Source organism: Pocillopora damicornis, chromosome 8, assembly GCF_964200805.1.
Source record: "Pocillopora damicornis chromosome 8, jaPocDami1.2, whole genome shotgun sequence".
Classification (NCBI taxonomy): Eukaryota; Metazoa; Cnidaria; class Anthozoa; order Scleractinia; family Pocilloporidae; genus Pocillopora; species Pocillopora damicornis.
In genome coordinates, this window is record NC_142677.1 from 23,606,460 (window position 1) to 23,624,139 (window position 17,680).

General features: G+C 37.9%; 2 protein-coding genes across 3 annotated transcripts; one reads left to right on the plus strand and one right to left on the minus strand.

The window, feature by feature from the left end:
• Positions 1-44: 44 nt before the first annotated feature.
• On the minus strand, positions 45-7,109 carry LOC113671653 (neuronal acetylcholine receptor subunit alpha-10). Of its 2 annotated transcripts, XM_089181027.1 has the most exons (9): positions 6,985-7,109; positions 5,260-5,456; positions 4,576-4,739; positions 4,023-4,067; positions 3,179-3,288; positions 2,613-2,757; positions 1,921-2,176; positions 1,229-1,401; positions 45-822 (listed from the first exon to the last, which is right to left on the minus strand). In XM_089181027.1, the coding sequence occupies exons 2-9, from the start codon at positions 5,342-5,344 to the stop codon at positions 79-81; spliced, it is 1,722 nt and encodes a 573-aa protein (XP_089037153.1). In that variant the 5' UTR covers positions 5,345-5,456; positions 6,985-7,109; the 3' UTR covers positions 45-78. The 2 variants fall into 2 exon arrangements, with proteins under 2 accessions (XP_089037153.1, XP_089037154.1); XM_089181028.1 differs by lacking the exon at positions 6,985-7,109 and having other exon boundaries at positions 5,260-6,133.
• Positions 7,110-9,856: 2,747 nt separating this feature from the next.
• Positions 9,857-17,394, plus strand: LOC113671615 (neuronal acetylcholine receptor subunit alpha-10). Its single transcript, XM_027187865.2, has 7 exons — positions 9,857-10,036; positions 12,772-12,977; positions 13,319-13,363; positions 13,636-13,745; positions 13,937-14,337; positions 14,860-15,032; positions 15,480-17,394. The coding sequence occupies exons 1-7, from the start codon at positions 9,937-9,939 to the stop codon at positions 16,092-16,094; spliced, it is 1,650 nt and encodes a 549-aa protein (XP_027043666.2). The 5' UTR covers positions 9,857-9,936; the 3' UTR covers positions 16,095-17,394.
• The last annotated feature ends 286 nt before the right edge of the window (positions 17,395-17,680 follow it).

The following is a 17,680-nucleotide window of genomic DNA, read 5'->3' on the forward strand; positions in this document are numbered from 1 at the left end:
ACTTATTTTCCGATTATTCCATTTAATCCTCGCAGTTATAATTTTTATTGCAATAACGTGCCATGCAGTGATCATTATCTAAACCATGGAAAAATAAAAGATTGTTAATGTAGACAGAAAGAACATAATTAAAAATAACATACGAAAAGCACGATCCAAAATAGCGACCACCGTGTTCCACTCGTCTTTTTTTTCCTGCACATCTTCGTTTTTGGCTACTTCTTTGGTCAGAATTTGAACACATTCCAGCAGCTTCTCCTGCATTTTCAGCATTTCTTCCATTCGCCTGTCGCCGTTGTTTAAAGGCTTCCTGACCTCGCCATCTGTTCCCGTCTCAGAGTTATGCTGCTCTACTCCATGATCTTCATTACTGCTTAGACTCACATCGCTGGATTGTATGCACCAATCTTCCACCTGCGAGACGGCCATTCTCGGGATAGATTCCTGCTCCCTTAGTCCAGGCCCTGATTTATAATTTCCTTTTAAGACTTTTGAATGAGAAATCCGTTTGACAAGTGAGTGAATATCGTTATGGTGTGTAGCCAGGCTGTGGTCTGGGGATGAAGCTTTGTATGTGGAAGCGTTCTCAATCTTGGTTTTTTCATTTACTCTGTACTCCATTGCAATTTTATTTCTGCGCAGAAAAGTAACATCACCTAGTTCTTGTATGTCCTGTTTTCTATGGCGAGGGACTTTAACACGGAGTAATTGTGCCATCCAATTGAAGACAACGTGTCGAATCCAAACTGGCATGTCTGACGAAGCAGGATCGTGAAAATGGCACTTGAGAATGAAGCACGTGGCGAGAAGAGCCAGTGAAACCTAAAGGAGGATATATGTATCAAGCTGAATGAGCAACTGAAGACGGATATCTTGCTAGATATTAACTTATTTATGATAACAGAGGAGCGAGGTCCTTGAATATTTTCGTCGACTCTGAGAGTTATAATATGTATTAATTGACTGAGTAGGGAAGCCGGACGAAAAATATTTGGCTCAAGGTCATGACGTACGGATTTTAGCGCAGCGAGGTCCGTGCGTCATGACCGAAAGTCAAATATTTTCCAGTCCGGGCTCTCCTACTCAATTAATACCGGTATATAATACAAATAACAAGATATGGAAACAAAGATATATCAATTCGACCAAATGCGATCAAAATGTTCTTCGACAAACTACGTCTTTGACATTTTTCTGATTTTAAAATTAAAGGAGTTGACAGACATACCTCAAAAATCGCACCACTAAAGTATATTGATATGACTGGTATCACTTCTGAAGTTGATGGCATGATATCTGCCACAAGCAACATGAACACAGTCATGGCTAACAGGTTTGTGATCACCAACGTGATACGTTCACCAGAATCAGGGGGAAGGTAGAAAGCCGTTACTGTCAACACTGTAATGGAATAATACATGTATGAAGGGGATAAGTTTCTAAAGTAACTGGAATGCTGCGATAGTGTGTGTGTGTGTGTGTGGGGGGGGGGGGAGGGGGGGAGGGGGGGAGAGTTTTTACAGGATTTATTAACTTAGATGATATTGAAAATTGGCCACCACAAAGAGTTTTAAAAACAGCTGACATTTTGAGGGTTGGCCCCTTGTCAAAGCGAATCGGGCATTGACGAAGGGCTAGCGTTCGAAACGTCAGGTTTAAAATCATATGTATACGTCGAGATCCAAATTACGTTTTACACTTAATAGAATGCCTGAAGAACAAATCAGATGGTCTTTAAAAGTAACCTCTCATCACCGAGAAAATGTGAATTTTTCTTCATCAAAATAGTAAGGACTTTGATTGTCATTATCATCATCTTGACTGAGGACAATTTTAGTTTGCGAGGTTATCATAATAAAAGTCAAATATTTTTTATGGCTCAGCTTATAATTTATTACTTTTGCAGTTTCTCTTCGTTACCTGTTATCAGCAGACATGGTATGATCAGATTCATGTAATAAAACAAAGCCAATCTCTGTATTCTCAGGGTGTAAGTAACATCCGGGTAGGGCTCTGGACAACAAACGTAATAGATTACATTCCTCTTTGCTGGAAACGAGATGAGTTCCCATTCGCCGTTGCTGACAAACTTTGTCGTGTCTGCAAGGAGTGCCTCTGGTACCATGTCCACACGAAAACCATCGTACGTCCAGGAACCGAATTTCAGATCACAAGCCTGTTAGTAGACGAATCATAACTGTCAAAAACTTCAAACTGCTTGTTCCTTTACCGTGATTCTAGGTCTCATGAATTATTTTCAGGGACATCTTCAATTGAGTGCCGAATGTAATCCGGAATTGCTTCGTTTTTGCAATACTTCCTTATGTGATTGGTCCAAAAACCTCGCGCCACTTCCTAAACCAATCAGATACAAAACTAAAACCAACCACAACTTGATCATTCGAGTTTCCCCGCTCTTCGGGCGGTTTGCTTGTTTGTACTTCGAGTTCTCAGAGGCTATTTATGGTGATATTTCCTTGCTCGGATTGCATGGCTGTTGTGATTGCTTTGGTTCTCGTTTTACAAAATTCAATCGAACTGTGCTCTATCTTTGAAATCCGAACGTAACCTTGAATCACATGTTAATCAGTGGATGTTTCGGAGATCCTTACCTGGGTATCGAAAGGGAAATACTTGACGTCCATCTTACAAGAGCTGTACAGGATCACAGGTGTTAGCCACATGTTCCAACCAGTTGAGTTGATTACTATCTGTGTATGAAACTGATCCATTCCACCCTCACGTTCGTGGTCAGCGCTAAAAATTAAATTTTATTATAAGGAGCTTCAAGTATAAGTAACCAGCTACGAGCTGAAAAGTGCAACATTGAAAGAATGTTATTCGTTACTACTACTTTGAATTCTCTCTTTCGTTTTATAAAATCATTTTAAATAGAATACTTCACTGATCACAAACTGCATTTAAGAACAGATATAAGCATATCGTGTAGAGGGTAAACGAAAAAAAAGCTCTTCCCGATAGTTTTTTGTGCCACAAGTGTTGTTTGTAAAGTGATATTTTAATATTCTAAATTTGGGTTTGAAACGAATGCCTGAACTGGCTTTGGTAGTTAGTCTCGTTGGTTTAATAATCAAAGAGAGCTACAGGTCCAAAAACGTTTATCATCCTCTTACATTCCTTACTCCACTTAGCTGACAGGATTACATTTTTAACTTACTTATTGTATAGGTAGATGTCTGGTATCCAGACCTGTGAAGAGTGAACATTGACGGATTTTATTCCACCAAAGTCTGTTTGGTTCCAAACAAGGAAAGGATTGTTCCAAACCTATCAGAATAAAATGAATCATTCTACAATCAGGGTAGGGTAATTTAGTATTATCAGCTGAGTTGATAACGTGAATTGATCACCGTAAAGGGTGTGAGTGGCACATCACTAAATTTTGAGTTTAATTGATCATGCTTTTTTTGTAGGGTAATTTAGCATTATCAGTTGATAACGTGAATTGGTCACCGTAAAGGGTTTGCAAATTGAAAGCTGACGCTTCGAGTGTTATCAACTCAGCTGATAATACTAAATTACCTTGTTATACTCTCCCACCGACGCAGCACCACAGTTTATTTAGAAACTTACCCCTTTATTTATGCCTTTTTATAAATATATGAGAAGCTAAACATACAGGCATTTCGATTGGTTCTTAGTTAAGATCTATTGAAAGACAGACACATCATTTTGGCTCTTTTATCGTATAAAACAAATTATGGATTCCATACTGCCTTGGGTTTGTACAGTAATAGATCACAGAAAAATGTTGAAAGAGCTTCAGTGACACACTCGGCTGCTCCTTGCGTGCCTCTTTTCCGTTCCTACCACATTTTGACGTCATCTGTGATCTATCTGACTAAACAGATGCACGGCAAAGTGGAATCTATATGTATAACTAGAAAAAGCTCAATTTCCCTTCACTCATCCCTTTTGGTCTTCTATACGATACTAGATATTATACTAGATACATTGTGCAACCATCTTTGGTAAGGTATCCAGGAAACAGAAATTCCTACCTGTCTGACCCATACACTGGTCTGCAAGAGCTGATTCTTCTCGTCCTGCAGAAAAGTAAATAAAAATAAAATATGAATCTCTCGTAGCCATTGAAAAGTTGCATCAAGCCTATCGCGTAATAGTTTAATACTTTCCGGTTGTTTGGATTGAGTTGTGGTCGTAAAACACAACACATCACAACCTCTGTTTTCGCTGGTAAGTCGTATTGAAAAAAGCGAGAGATTATTTTATTTTGTTTTTATTTTTTGAGCCTAGAAAACGGGTAGTTCTTACTACAAGTCTACGCGGTAGACTTCAAAACCCATCAGTAACTTAACTGAATATTTATGTAACAGAAGTGGACAGCCTTTCTACATCGTTGTCTATATTTGCGACTTTTTTGAAATTTCATAGCGAAAAATCTCCGAGGAACTCTTTGAAAATAAGATTCTGGCAGACATGAATTAAGCCTAAGGGTGTAAAGGAAGCTTAGGTGGATATTTGTAATGTGCTAATTTCTGATTTATTATCAGCATTTCTTCTAAAGAAGTTAGTGAAATACAGGAAACCTACTACATTAATGATCTGGTGAAGAGAAATGCCAAAGGTGACAGTGACGCGGTCTGACTTGTTCTCGACAGGCCGCAAATGTGGATTGTAGTTGGTAAACAAGTATTTCAACAACCGCTGTTCGTCGTCGTCGTCTATTCTCATCACAGGTGCAGTTTTTCCTGGCACTGGTCAATCACAATTTAAATGAATTAAAAATTTGATTTAGTAAACTGCATCAAGTGAACATCTTCACTTAAAAAAAGCAACCTAATTTGCCCTAAAATGGCTGCTAAATCTCGGCCACACACACAAGCAATTCAGTAATGTTAAGGACACCCACACTCATCTACAATTCATGAAACAAAACCGTGCGGTTCTATACACAGTTAGTACTCTTCGAAAAAAAAAGGTCAGCGTAAAGCAGGTCCTTAAAGGCGCATATCGTTGTGAGTTTTTTTTTCTAAATTTATTTTTTTTCAGGAATCAAGTGCTTCTTCTCTGCAATTTTTATAAGTGTGGGACTTAAAACCCAAATTTGAAGTTTACAGTGGTAGTGAAACACAATGAGAACGCTTTTCATTTTCACCACAGGTAATTCAATCAGTTTTACATATGCGGTTACCATTCGTATTTGGTTCGAAAATGCGGACGTGCCTGCCTGTTTCATTGCAGATTTTAAAAACACATTCTCTTTGATTAACCTACCTTGTTTTGTTGAACATCCTGACAGAAAATAAATGGCAAGAAAAATTATTTTTGGAAAGGTGAAATCTCTGATGAAAAGCCACATCTTAGCACACGCAGCAGAAACCCAAACTCCAGTCTCAAAATCAGTACGTAGCTACGGACGATAGAGAATTCTGGCAATTGTCTTCAATCCTTCTCCTTCTTAGAAACTGAAACTAGAGTAAATGATAAAAACCTCCCGTGAAAAGTCGTCAATATGGTGATAGATAGACATGCAGTTGCTTTTACACGTGTTCAAACCCAGTTATATTAGGGTCCCCTGAAGGCATTTAGTTCCTTTTTGAACAAATAATTCAAAATCATGTCCCACGCCGGTTAATAACATCTTAAAATGTTGAATTACAGAGTTAAAGAGGATGCGGTATAGTGTAATTAGCAAATGATTGGTCCGCTTCTCCAAAGGATTTGTGGCCGGGAGAGCATTTGATGGGCCTTTGTAGAGGATGTTTTTGGCGCGGCAAGTCACACTTGAATTTTTTTTCATACAAAAAGTCTATCATCGTAATTCTTTGGCTCTTGTCGAGATTCACTGCACGATGGAATGAACAATTAACCCCCAAAAAATAAATAAAACGAAAAAAACAAGAGCTGTTGTGATTAAATTACTTCCCTACCAACAGAGCTTATTATGCATACATCATCCTGTTATCAAGGAATTGAAAAATATTTTTATTTCCCCTAATACGATGTCTCTTTCAAAATGAAATAATAAGCGAAAAAAAAATTAATAAGAAAATTAAGGAATATTGATATACCGAAATAAAGAACCGCCTTAATGCATTTCAGGTGAAGCTCTGATGTATCTGATGATGCTTCAAGTTAAAAAACTCCACTCGCTCGCTATAAAAATAGAAGTGTTTTCTTCTGGTAATTTCAACGCCTGAGAAGCAGATCAAAACTTTTTCCGTCTTCATTTGCTTTGGAAGTCTTAGTGAAAATTATGCCTAACAGACGTTTGTGATGTTATCTGTTTAGACTAAGCCGGTATATTCATTATTTCACACATTTTTTTTAAACGAAAAGTTACACATGCCAATTTTTTACGATTCCATTAAGCAAATTTATCATTCCAGCCCTAAAAATTACATTTGGAAAAGTCTTGTCCTCGAGTAAAGGCACTGTGTTGGTTACAGCAATTCCAATTTTTTCTCAGGGGATGACAGAGCTAAATGTATATCGTGGAATTCACCGATCCTCTACTAATGTTATACTGACTCACCAGTTAAACAATTATTGGCCGATCGCGGTTAAATCTTCTATTTTGTACCGCTTTAGAGAGAGATTACAACTTAATATCTTTAACAATGTGGCTCACTCCAATTTCAAAAGCCTAATTTACATTTATGATAATTGGAAACAAGCAGGTTTCTGACTCTAACTTTAAGCGCGGGTAACTATCTTAACGTTTTTAATTGGGGCCGATAGAGGCGTCAAAGCAAAGTTTAAATAAAAATGTAAATGAGCGTTTTGAATCACTTCCAAACCCACGAGGAAAACTCTTGCTTACATTGTAAAACACTCGTCGAACTAAAGTGGAAGGCGAATCGTCTCAACAGCCATCTTGATAAAATTCACGTTACGTACGTAGTACGTTAGGGAGGAAAAAAGCTTGGTGAAAGACATGATTAAAATAGTGTATTAATAAAATAATTTTAAAAATCGGACGCATCATGTATCAGTTACCTTCGGTAAAGATGAGCTTCTAATTTGAACGCTGTCAGACTCTTGACTCAGGAGAAGCTTATGTTTTCGTGTCACCTACAATTAATTTTCCGAACGGTTATGCCTTAATACAACTACCACTCTTGTTCCACACTGAAGATAATTACTTTATTTCAATGTAGTCGTGAGATAAATACTTGTGTTCTGATTGGTTCTTACTTAGCCCGTATTTTGCAATACAGACCGTCTCCGCGGAAACGGTCATGGGCCTTTATCTTTGCCTAGACAAGTCTGGTCTGAGTGCCGTGTAATTATAATAAAAAAACTAATTACTAATTTTGCTTGCCCGAGCTGTACTGGAAATTATTGGTCCTCGGTCGTTTTTGTCTTTTGCTGCCCTCGGTCCGTACACCCCCCCTGCCACGACCTCGGGTCAATATTCCCTGGTAAGGCCCTGTTAGTAAGAAGTTGAGAAGAGAGGTGTAAATTGCATTCTTTTTTGGCAGAATTGCCTCGTTAATTGAAGGACTTCATCAATCCTCATATGTGAACAATTCACTCAGGGGAGAACTAAATTGAGACTGGAACATTTCCCGAAACACAAGTTCGTGACCTTCTTCTAATTCTGGAAGGCGTGCGTAGAATAAAACATCTGACCTTGGCCAGAAAGAAAATGTTGTTTATAAATTCTAACTTCCCCTATTGTTAAATGAGTCCATCCAGACTATTATCTGTATCTTTTCAGTCCTTTGATTATCTTCTCTGTATATTCCGTTCGTTGCATGGTGAAACAATTGGTAAAATGAACAGCTGATTATATATTGTCGGGCATATTGCTGAGATAAAATAAAATGGAGTTTGGAATTCCATTTTTTCCTTACCTCAACATAAGTTTCACTGAAATGATAAATTTACCGCGCGTATAAAAGTCCCTGTATATTCTGAATGTAAATATTTCCAGAACCATTAACAACATCTTTTTAACAAGCACAAACTATAAAAACCGCCATACAAACTTCGTTTGACCGGTTCTGTCGCCCCTAATTATGTGGTAAGATAGCGTGAAAACAGATGGCTGGGCTAGAGGATATGAGTGCCATTGGATTGCTTACCAAAGACCGATTAAGGTCAAATACATTAATTAACTAAAGGGTATCGTAGAAAATATACCCGACATCCTAGCTAATTCTTTATTTCATCCCTTGACAGCGTTTAAATGCGTTTGATTCTGGTAAGCCGAGCGGTTCAGTTATGTATAGAAAGAGATTTATCAGCTCGCATTTTAAAACTTTCACCCGTCTATTTGTATTTGAAGACAAATTTATCACATCAATAATAACACTGTGGGTTGCGGTGATCCTATCTCTGAACCATTTTCTGATTCACAACAGACAAGATTGATCTGAGAAATTAAACCTAATTGAATTATAAAAAAAAAATGTATGAAGTTTTTTTCATTTATTTTGTTTTTAAAGAGCTAATAGTCCACTCTTTCAACTGGTCCTTCGGACACCCAAAACACTGGGGGAAACTGGGTATCCGTGATAATCGCGTAGACTCAACTCCATGCAAGTGTATCACGAACAGATTAAAAGCCAAGAGAAAGGTTGTTGTTCCAAATTTACAAGGCCTGTCGTCTATTGTGTCGCACGAGGCTCGTTCGGGATCAAGTTTCATTAATCAAAATATATTGTAGAGCAGTTTTGAAAGTTGCCTTCTGCTGACAAAAACCATTTTTAAGAATAGACTTATAACTAAATTAATTTTGTCAAACAAGCATGGTCGAGTTTCATAAACATGAAAATTAATGATGTGGGTGTAAACAGGTGAAGTGCACTCTTCATTATCATCAACAAAGGGCCCCGAAATAGATACGCGACAAAGCGGTGAGGCGCCTGAATGCAAAAATAATGCAACCGTCTCACATACTTTGATACAGTAATTGTTATAAGTAGAAATTTTCACGATTTGTACCCACCAGTTAGCTCATGGTAACGACAACTTTTTTCCAGATTTACTCAGAATTAAAGGAATCGCCCCTCTTTGCAATGCTTAAACCGTGTCTATAAATAGAAGAGAACTATTGGAAAAAACGTTTGTTTGGGAAGAAAGATCCTAGAAAGGTGACGATAAACCAAAACGATATCAGGGTGGCTTGGGATCACGATAATAAGTTACAAACGGCTGACTTGAAAAAAAAAAGCCTTCGTTTTAAAGATGCACCAAGGGTGGCCGAAATCTTTCTAAGCCAATAAATATGTAGTTCCTCGGTTCACCGACCGGGTCAAACAGAGCACTTGTGGTTAGCAACCTTTCAGCAAAGAAATTTGGCGGTAATTGATCATACAGTAGGGCATTTTGGCAAATTCACGAACTCTTTGGGTTTGTTTGATCTTAGTTGACTTGTTCTCGGTTGTCAACCAAGCATTTACTGTTTAGGCCTACTGTGGATCATCGTCTTGTAGGCGATATTACGCAGGTTTATTTTTATTAAAAACAGTGTCTTTTCTTTACATCCGATCCGACATTGTTCCAAAGTTTTTTCACATTTAAGAGATCAATGTATCTTCCATATCAGTTACTAACCCTTCTCTTGTTCTTTAGAGATGTTCAGATAACACCGCCAACTGAAGTCCAAGAATTTTTTCATGATCCGCATAAAAAAAGAAGTATTAGCTTCGATTCTACGTGCACAATTTCTTCTGTAGCTTTGATGTGTTTTGTCAGATGTTTAAATATAAATAAATCGGTGATTGATTTTAAACAGTTGAGTATTGTCTTCTGAAAGGCACAGTATGTAGAACTATAACAAAACATGCTTCATGTGGTTTCCGCCCGCATAACAAAGTCAACAAAGTGATAAACTTTGACATAATGTTATCTAGTTCCAGGATCGCTCTGTCGACGAATTTTAACCCTCTTCACTGTGATGAGAAGCAGCTTTGTGGCGGAGTAAAACTGTTAAAGTGAAAGATGTTCGTGCGACAACAACCTGAGATTAAGATGAGTTTTGCTGTGGCAGTGGCATTGTGTTTTTCCGTGTTAAAAACCGTTTTGGGCGCAAACAATACAGGTATGTAAACATGTACTTTTCAATATTATTATATCACAATAGCTAATGTTTCAAACGTTTCACGTCAAACTAAGCCATCGTTTGGATAAATCTTCTAGAAACTGCAAATTGCTAGGCATTCTTAAAAGTAAAATGTGTTTGACTTTGTTTGGGTGAGTGTTTCGCAAAGTTTGGGAGTTGTCACTTATTTCCATACTTGTATCACGAAAACAGAAAATTGTAGCTTAACAGAGGAGCTTTTATTAGGAAAACGTCGTAGATCTTATAAGGAATTGATCCTGACTTCGCTTTTAAGCTTTCAAGAGAAAATTCTCTTTTTACAGTGAAATATTTGATGTCATAACTCATTAGAAAAACTTGCGCTGCAACAGTTATGAACAAAAGGACTGACATTGCCCGACTTAGTGAGCTCCTGTATTTGACTCGATCAATTGCTGTGGATTGTCATGCATAAAATCACTTTTAATAACCACGCTTGTAGAAGACATCATTATCCTAAACATCGGAATTTAGGCCGGAGACTGAAACGTATCAGGAGAGCTCCTATATCACTTGTCAGTTAAGGGAGAAATATGAATTATTATTTCACGGCCGACAAAGTTACGGTTTTTTGGTGATTATGTCGTCCAGATGTGACTTTGTTCGGATTAAGCAAATAAAACTGATGTGGGACAATCATGAAGTGGATAACGGTGAATTATTATGGCGATATTTGGTGTGCGTGTTGGTCAAGGGGAAATGCCGTTTGGATTAATAAACGGAACTTAAGTTATCTTCATCAAAGGACTGGCTCATAAATGGATTGAGGTGCAAAAATAAAACATTTCTTAAGAAGCTTATTCATAAAAGCCACTCATAACTCTAAAAATTTAGCTAAACATGAACACACGCACAAAATCACCCTCTCGCGGATAGCAATTTGACCTAACATAAGTTGACGGGTAGGCTACCTTCATTAAGCTTTCAACCGACACATTTAATACATTCCAAGGCGAAGACGCATTTATATTTTAGTACAATTTTATCCAAAAAATGACAGTGATTAAGGCAGTCAAACAGAGTATTGTGTGAGCTTTAAGATGATAGAGTGTTGTAGTCATGTTGGTACAACAACACATTGTTTTTCCCTATGTCACCAATTGGGACTTTCTCTGTCAAAGTTAAGGAATCTACAAATAAACACAAATGCAATCGATGTGGTCTCTACTTGGTGAAATCGAACCAAACTATCAAATACTTTTTTTTTCCTCTTTGAAATAAACAGTCAGGTTCCTTTAGAGGAAGTTACGCCACTTTTAAAATGTTCTCCTGTCGTGAAACCTACCAGTGTGATTAAATACGATTTGAATAGGACACTGAGAGGGTTGGGGGAGGAGAGGGGAGAGAGTGTTTTTGTCTGGGTACTCTGGATTACTTCACCTGAGAGGGGATTTTTTCCCAGGCCAAGACAGTTAGTGATTGGTTACTCCAGCCCATAATCAGTGGACTCAGGAAATTTCTGGATTGATTAATATCTTGAGAGGAAGCTTATGGTTCTCCTTAATCAAAACTTCTATAGTTCTAAAGATATGGACGGTATTAAGCATCTTGTCATTTACCGGCTTGTAAGTTAACTATACAAGATAACCATGTGTTCTGAAATTTTCGAAAGAGAGTTTTAGATTGTTCACTTCTCATATTTTTCTATATATGGACATCCTCAAGAACACTGCAAAATGTGACATCAAGTTAAAGAACATAAATCAATCCTTATAACTCTCCCTGATGGCTCTGTTTTAACATCTTAGTCAGTGAGGAAGCAAAAACTGTTTGATGATAGAGAAAGTTTGTAGATAAAGTGAGCGGCAAAGGCGACAGATCGACAGCTTCTTGTTTGGCAGCGGCAAGCTAATTTTTTTCCAATTTTTTTTCGAAATTATGTTCCTCGTAGCAGTTATAGGATACTTTGCTTATAATACTAACGGTAAACCTAATTGCAAAACTGACATAACTCACAAACCATTACTTGGGATACTTTTATTATCTTCATTCAATTTTTTTTTAAATACTCTGCATAGTCTAAAGGGATATCAATACTTAAATTACACAAGACACTTAAAACAATAGCAAAGTACTGAGATACCGTTGATCTGGTGTGTGACTATGTCCTACTTGGTTTTTTCTCCACTCTTACAAACAAATTACACCCTTTGGTGATATACATAAAAGGTAACTTCATTGAATTTTTTTCTTCGCCGTTACCATACCGATGAGGTGAAATTCAATACAATTATTCTATTACAACAAGTTACTAGACAACACTCAACGCTTTTAAATAAACTGACGAGTCAGACTGCCCCTGGGCAGTTAATTTACCTTTAATTAATTTGCCGATGGATGATGACAAAGAATTATTGTTTCCAAAACTTACACATCGTCTTCGGGTTATAAAACTAAACAAAACTTGCGATGTCTGTTTTGTCGCACTAGCTGGAATAAAACTTCGGATTTCGAACTATAACTGAAGCATATTTTTCTATATATGGACATCCTCAAGAACACTGCAAAATGTGACATTGAATGAGTTCTTGAAGCATTGTCTCTCAGAACAATTCTTTCAAGACAACTGCCAAGGATAGGGTCTGAAAAACGCGGAACGACGTCATCATACGACAGGCTCAGCATAGAATATGAGAACGATGACGTGGAAATATATCATTCAACTACTAATTCAAAATTGTTAAATGGTTACACAGGGGTCCCACAAATTCCTTTCACCGCGCCTTCGTCTCAGCACCATTCTTCCACGAGTGGAATAACCCACATGTCTCCCGACCGTGAGGAGCTGATCCTATTCCGAGACTTGTTCGATGGATACGACAAGCGGCTACGGCCGGCGCTGAGAAAGGAAGACAATGTTACAGTGATACTGGGTATATCTGTGCATCAACTCATTGACATTGTGAGTACGTGGTGTATGAGATACATTGTATCCCTTTTTGATCAGGCTTTTGTGATAAAATAACAAACTTATTTCAATGTCATTGATAATTTTCCCTATCTCAGGTCAGCACTGAGGGTTAGTGGAAACAGACCAAAGCTTTTCTTCTTCCTATCTGTTGTTTTTTGTTGCGAGTTATAACGATATTAATATAGTTGAGCAAAGACTGAAAAATCATGAGTAGAAAGTTATTATAAGCCCAACACTTCCAGGTACCCTGCACGGCTTAATTTTTCAAAGATCGTACCTCTCAACTGATAAACATACGATTTATTTTAGCGTGTTTTGGTTTTTGTTTGCAGGACGAGAGAAATGAGCTCATGCGACTTAGCGTTTGGGTGAGGCAGGTAAGGTTTAAGGTCTTCGAGTCTCTGGGCCATGAGCTTAACCTTTTTTAAGCATCAGGCAAATGTAGGACTTCTGTTCTTCTCCGGTTCTTCTCAGCTACTCCTTCCCTCCCTCCCCCCCCCCCCCCCAATAATTTATCATGTTTCACAAACTTTTTTACTGGTACCCAGTCCATACTCCAGGGTGGGGAGAGTGTACGAGTGTAAGCACATGAAGTGTGTACAGTTTTACATGCTGAATATACTGAATCAGTTTTCGCTATTTTCTTTAGAAATGGGTGAATCCTTTCCTCCGGTGGAATGCAACACACTACGGAGGAATTACGACTATTAATGTTAACCCAACAGAAGTTTGGAAACCCGACTTAGTCCTTTACAATAAGTAAGTAGTTTCGTTACAAACAGGCATAAAAATTGGACGATTGTAAAGGGTTTGAAGAGATGGACGTAAGTCTGTGTTTGATTATTAGAATGATAAATACTTCAGCTGTCAAATTACATTAACGCAATCAAAACTTTTGTGTGACTATTTTCTGAGTGTACTCACAACTTTATTTCCTTTTTCCCCAACAGTGTCGATGACAGCACAGACGGGTCCCTGGCGAGATTTAAATCACAGATTAAGGTTTCTAGTGATGGTACCAATCTTTGGTTGTCTCCAGTAATCCTTATAAGCTCCTGCAAGATCTACGTTAAGTACTTCCCTTTCGACGAACAGCACTGTAAGTTGAAGTTCGGATCATGGACTTACGATGGCTTTCAACTAGATTTAAGGCCTGAAGCAGATGAAGGTGTTTCTGATAAGTTTGTAAGTAATGGAGAGTGGGATCTGGTTGCTGTTCCCTGCAAAAGAAATATCGTAAAATACGTTTGTTGTCCAGAGCCATACCCAGACGTCACTTACGAAGTGCAGATTCGGAGAAGAACTTTGTTCTTTTTTTTCAACATGATCATCCCTTGCCTTGTTATTGTAGGTAAGTGAGTACTGGTACTGGGGCGTAAGCTATGCATTCATTAAAGAGCTCAAATGTTCAATACGCTCATAAATAGGATATAGGTGTCGGAGACTTCGTCATTCTTGCGTGACACATGTCAGATGATGAGTGTGAACATTATGTCAAGAGGTAGAAGCACCGCCTGTAGTGATTTTGGGACATTGATCGGTTTACATAATCAACGCAACCTTGAATGACCTTCAGTACTTATCTACAACCAATTACAATGTAGAGAATATCGTATAAGAGAGTGATTTCTTACAAATTTTGCAGAGTAGCTTTCTACACACCCGTTGTCAGTAAACGAATACGAGAGTGGAATAAAACAGTTTTATTGAGTCTAGCTCATTAGAATTGTATCCCTAGTAAACGGGGCAAAGTTTACGAAATAGGTGTTGAATCTACACATAGCAAGATGCTCTCCGTCCTAACCACCACTGCAGCTTGATTATCATCTACAATAACACTGTGATGCGGACTGAATGTTATTTCTCTCCACAGGTCTCACAATCTTGTCCTTTTACCTTCCACCTGATTCTGGTGAACGCATCTCATTGGTCATCACTAATCTCCTTGCCATGACAGTGTTCATGTTGTTGGTGGCTGAAATCATTCCTCCGACATCAGATGCCGTATCTATCATATCCACCTTTTATTCCTGCTGTATTTTCGAGGTATGTTTCCATCACGACCGAAGTAACTTTTAGTACTTAGTGGGTAACAATCATTGGTGTAAGATGTGGAACGAGTGCCACCATTAACGGACATTATGGCACAACTTTACAGAGGGTCATATTTGGTAGATTTCAGGGCGAAGGATTAAATTTGAAGTTTGTACATTTTCGTTAACCGACAACGCGAAAAATGTGCAAAAATAGATAATTAGATAATAACTCTACGTTTCCGTTGGCTTAGATACTCTGAAAACTATATCTAAGTAGGGAGTTATTATGGCAAACTCTTGTAAAGCGGAAAATATGAAGCCATGTTACATTCAAGTTACCTTTCCTCGCTAAGTCGGTAAAAGTAGAATTATGGAAGAAATGTTGACATCAAATCACTTGACCGCTAATGATTCTAGTTATTGAAACGATGATCAGTCTTCCTTAAATTTTTTTCAGGTTGGAATTGCTCTTGTTGGGACATGTGTGGTTCTCAAGTATCATTTTTCAAATCCCTCTATTCACAAGATGCCAAATTGGCTTCGCTTTGTGGTCCTCCACTGCTTGGGAAAGCTTTTTCACAAGAAACTTCGTGATGACAACTCGGAAAACCCACTAGAAACAGGAGCCCCATTCGAAAAACGTAAACTTGTGAGGTCAGACAATGGATACATCGAGGCGTTTTCACCTCGAAACGAAGCCCTGAATCAAAGATTTGGTTTGCTCGAGAGGAGACTCTCTGGATTAGCGAGTGGAAAGTGGGCCACTGAAGGAAGAACGTCTTCAGACGACAGAGAACATAGAAGATCCTATGTTGGGAACGACGTCACAGAAGAGACGCGATATGATGACCAAACCTCTCTGACAAAAGCCATTACGCACAAGCAGGGAGCCATTGCAAATGCTTTAGAAAAACTGGTGGAGGCTCAAGAAGCGCAGGACGAAGAAGGGAAGCAACGCGAAGAGTGGATGATGGCTGCGTCAATCGTGGACACCACTTGCATGTGGATTTTTACGCTCACTTTGATAGCTTCGCTAATTGCCTTGTTTTTTCAGATTCCAAAATACGATTAACGCACGAAATTGATATTCTTGACTGCCTTGCATGGACGCGTGAGACTGTTTCACGCGCACTGATCGAAGTTGACAAAATTTGACCTCTTTTAGTTATCGGCTCGGCCATAGGCTATACAGGGTTGTCGAGAAAGGAAAGTTCACAAGCTTTGAAAATTAAAGATAATTTGTCCTTAACAACTCTTTGCTGAACCTTCGCATTCTTTAGATTAGTAATTCTACATTCTAACTACCAAGCGTTATTATGCAAGCTTGATATTAGAATTTGGTGTTACGCCAAAATGACATACTGATAAAAGGCGGGGTTTAGACTGACTCAAACATGCTTTTAAAACCGACGAAAATTCTCCCTATGCGTTTTTCTGAAACAACAATGTCGATCAAGTTCCATAGAGGAGCCCTTTGAAAAAAAATTGAATTTTGTATCCATCATTGAAATTTGTTTCAGTATAGATATTTGACGCTGTAAATAATAGCTCGCACTATAATTGGGTCTTTATTTCCTTATTTCCTTATTGCTTGATATGTCCATTTCGGATTTCGTTGTAATATTTGACGTTTCATCTCGATCTTAATACTTTGTTAGTTGGTTGAATCGGATGGATCAAAAATTAAATTAAACCTTTCATTCCCCTCTTGGGATTTTCAAAATATATTTTTCTGTATAAGTATTGATTTTCTTTAAGATCATTATTGAGTTAAAATCACACTTTAAGAACATTAACTTTATTTAGGCAACGTTCAAGCCCACTGCACATCTAAAACGTTTTTGGACGAAAACCAACCTGTTTGTTTGCTTTTTGTTTTTTCCGTACCTTTTTTTTTTTTTTTTTTTTGCTTTTTTCGTAATATTACTTGTGTTTTTATATTTTTACTCCTTTTTTTTCGGATTTCTCTTTCACGGCGATTTTTTATTCGTGCCCGGTGATCGTTAGCATTGACTTCTGAACTCTGAGGGAGTTAATTTTGACCAAAACATGCATGGTTGGATATCAGAGAATTTGCGTCCACCCTGTTAAACTGTTGTTAATGTAAACGTAGATCCATCATTACACATTATGGCCCCGAGGGTGCTAGTTGAAGTCGTTTTTTTGTTCAATTTTTGAGTAAAACACATTTTTTTAGCAAGATTAGTCACGATATTCTTATTCTAAAGTTAGAAAACTTATCTTGGGTATGATCTTCATTTTACAACAAATTATAAAGAAGGAAACTATAGGTAACGTTCTCAAGTAAATGGTTCTATTGTAATTTTCCAGTTGGCTGATAGATGTAACTTGAATAAAACAAAAATTGAGTATGCGGGCTCGATGGATTGGTTCCCACCCAAAACGAGCGAAATAAGATTTTACTGACCACCTGGCTTTTGTATGACTTCGCACCTCTCTCCCTAGATATCACCTACAACCTCTTAAAATGCGGTTCTTGGCGCTAGATCCTAGAAGGTTGCAAAACATTTTCGGCGATATCAGCTGTCTCCTTTAGTCTTTAAGGTTGAGAAATTGCATTTGGAATTCCAAACATCAACTTCGTGACTCCATTTCCGACGCACTAAGACGTAATTTTGTATAAACAGAAAGCGTTCA

Bases quoted from the DNA above. Each gene is read 5' to 3' on its own strand.
- LOC113671653 (XM_089181027.1), bottom strand. From the start codon at position 5,344: ATGTGGCTTTTCATCAGAGATTTCACCTTTCCAAAAATAATTTTTCTT. The intron at 4,068-4,575 runs GTAGGTTTCCTG...ACTTTTCTGCAG, and splicing joins TTCACCAGATCATTAATGTA to GACGAGAAGAATCAGCTCTT. The intron at 823-1,228 runs GTATGTCTGTCA...ATCCTCCTTTAG, and splicing joins TTAGTGGTGCGATTTTTGAG to GTTTCACTGGCTCTTCTCGC.
- LOC113671615 (XM_027187865.2), top strand. From the start codon at position 9,937: ATGTTCGTGCGACAACAACCTGAGATTAAGATGAGTTTTGCTGTGGCA. The intron at 10,037-12,771 runs GTATGTAAACAT...ATGGTTACACAG, and splicing joins TTTGGGCGCAAACAATACAG to GGGTCCCACAAATTCCTTTC. The intron at 13,746-13,936 runs GTAAGTAGTTTC...TTTCCCCAACAG, and splicing joins GACTTAGTCCTTTACAATAA to TGTCGATGACAGCACAGACG.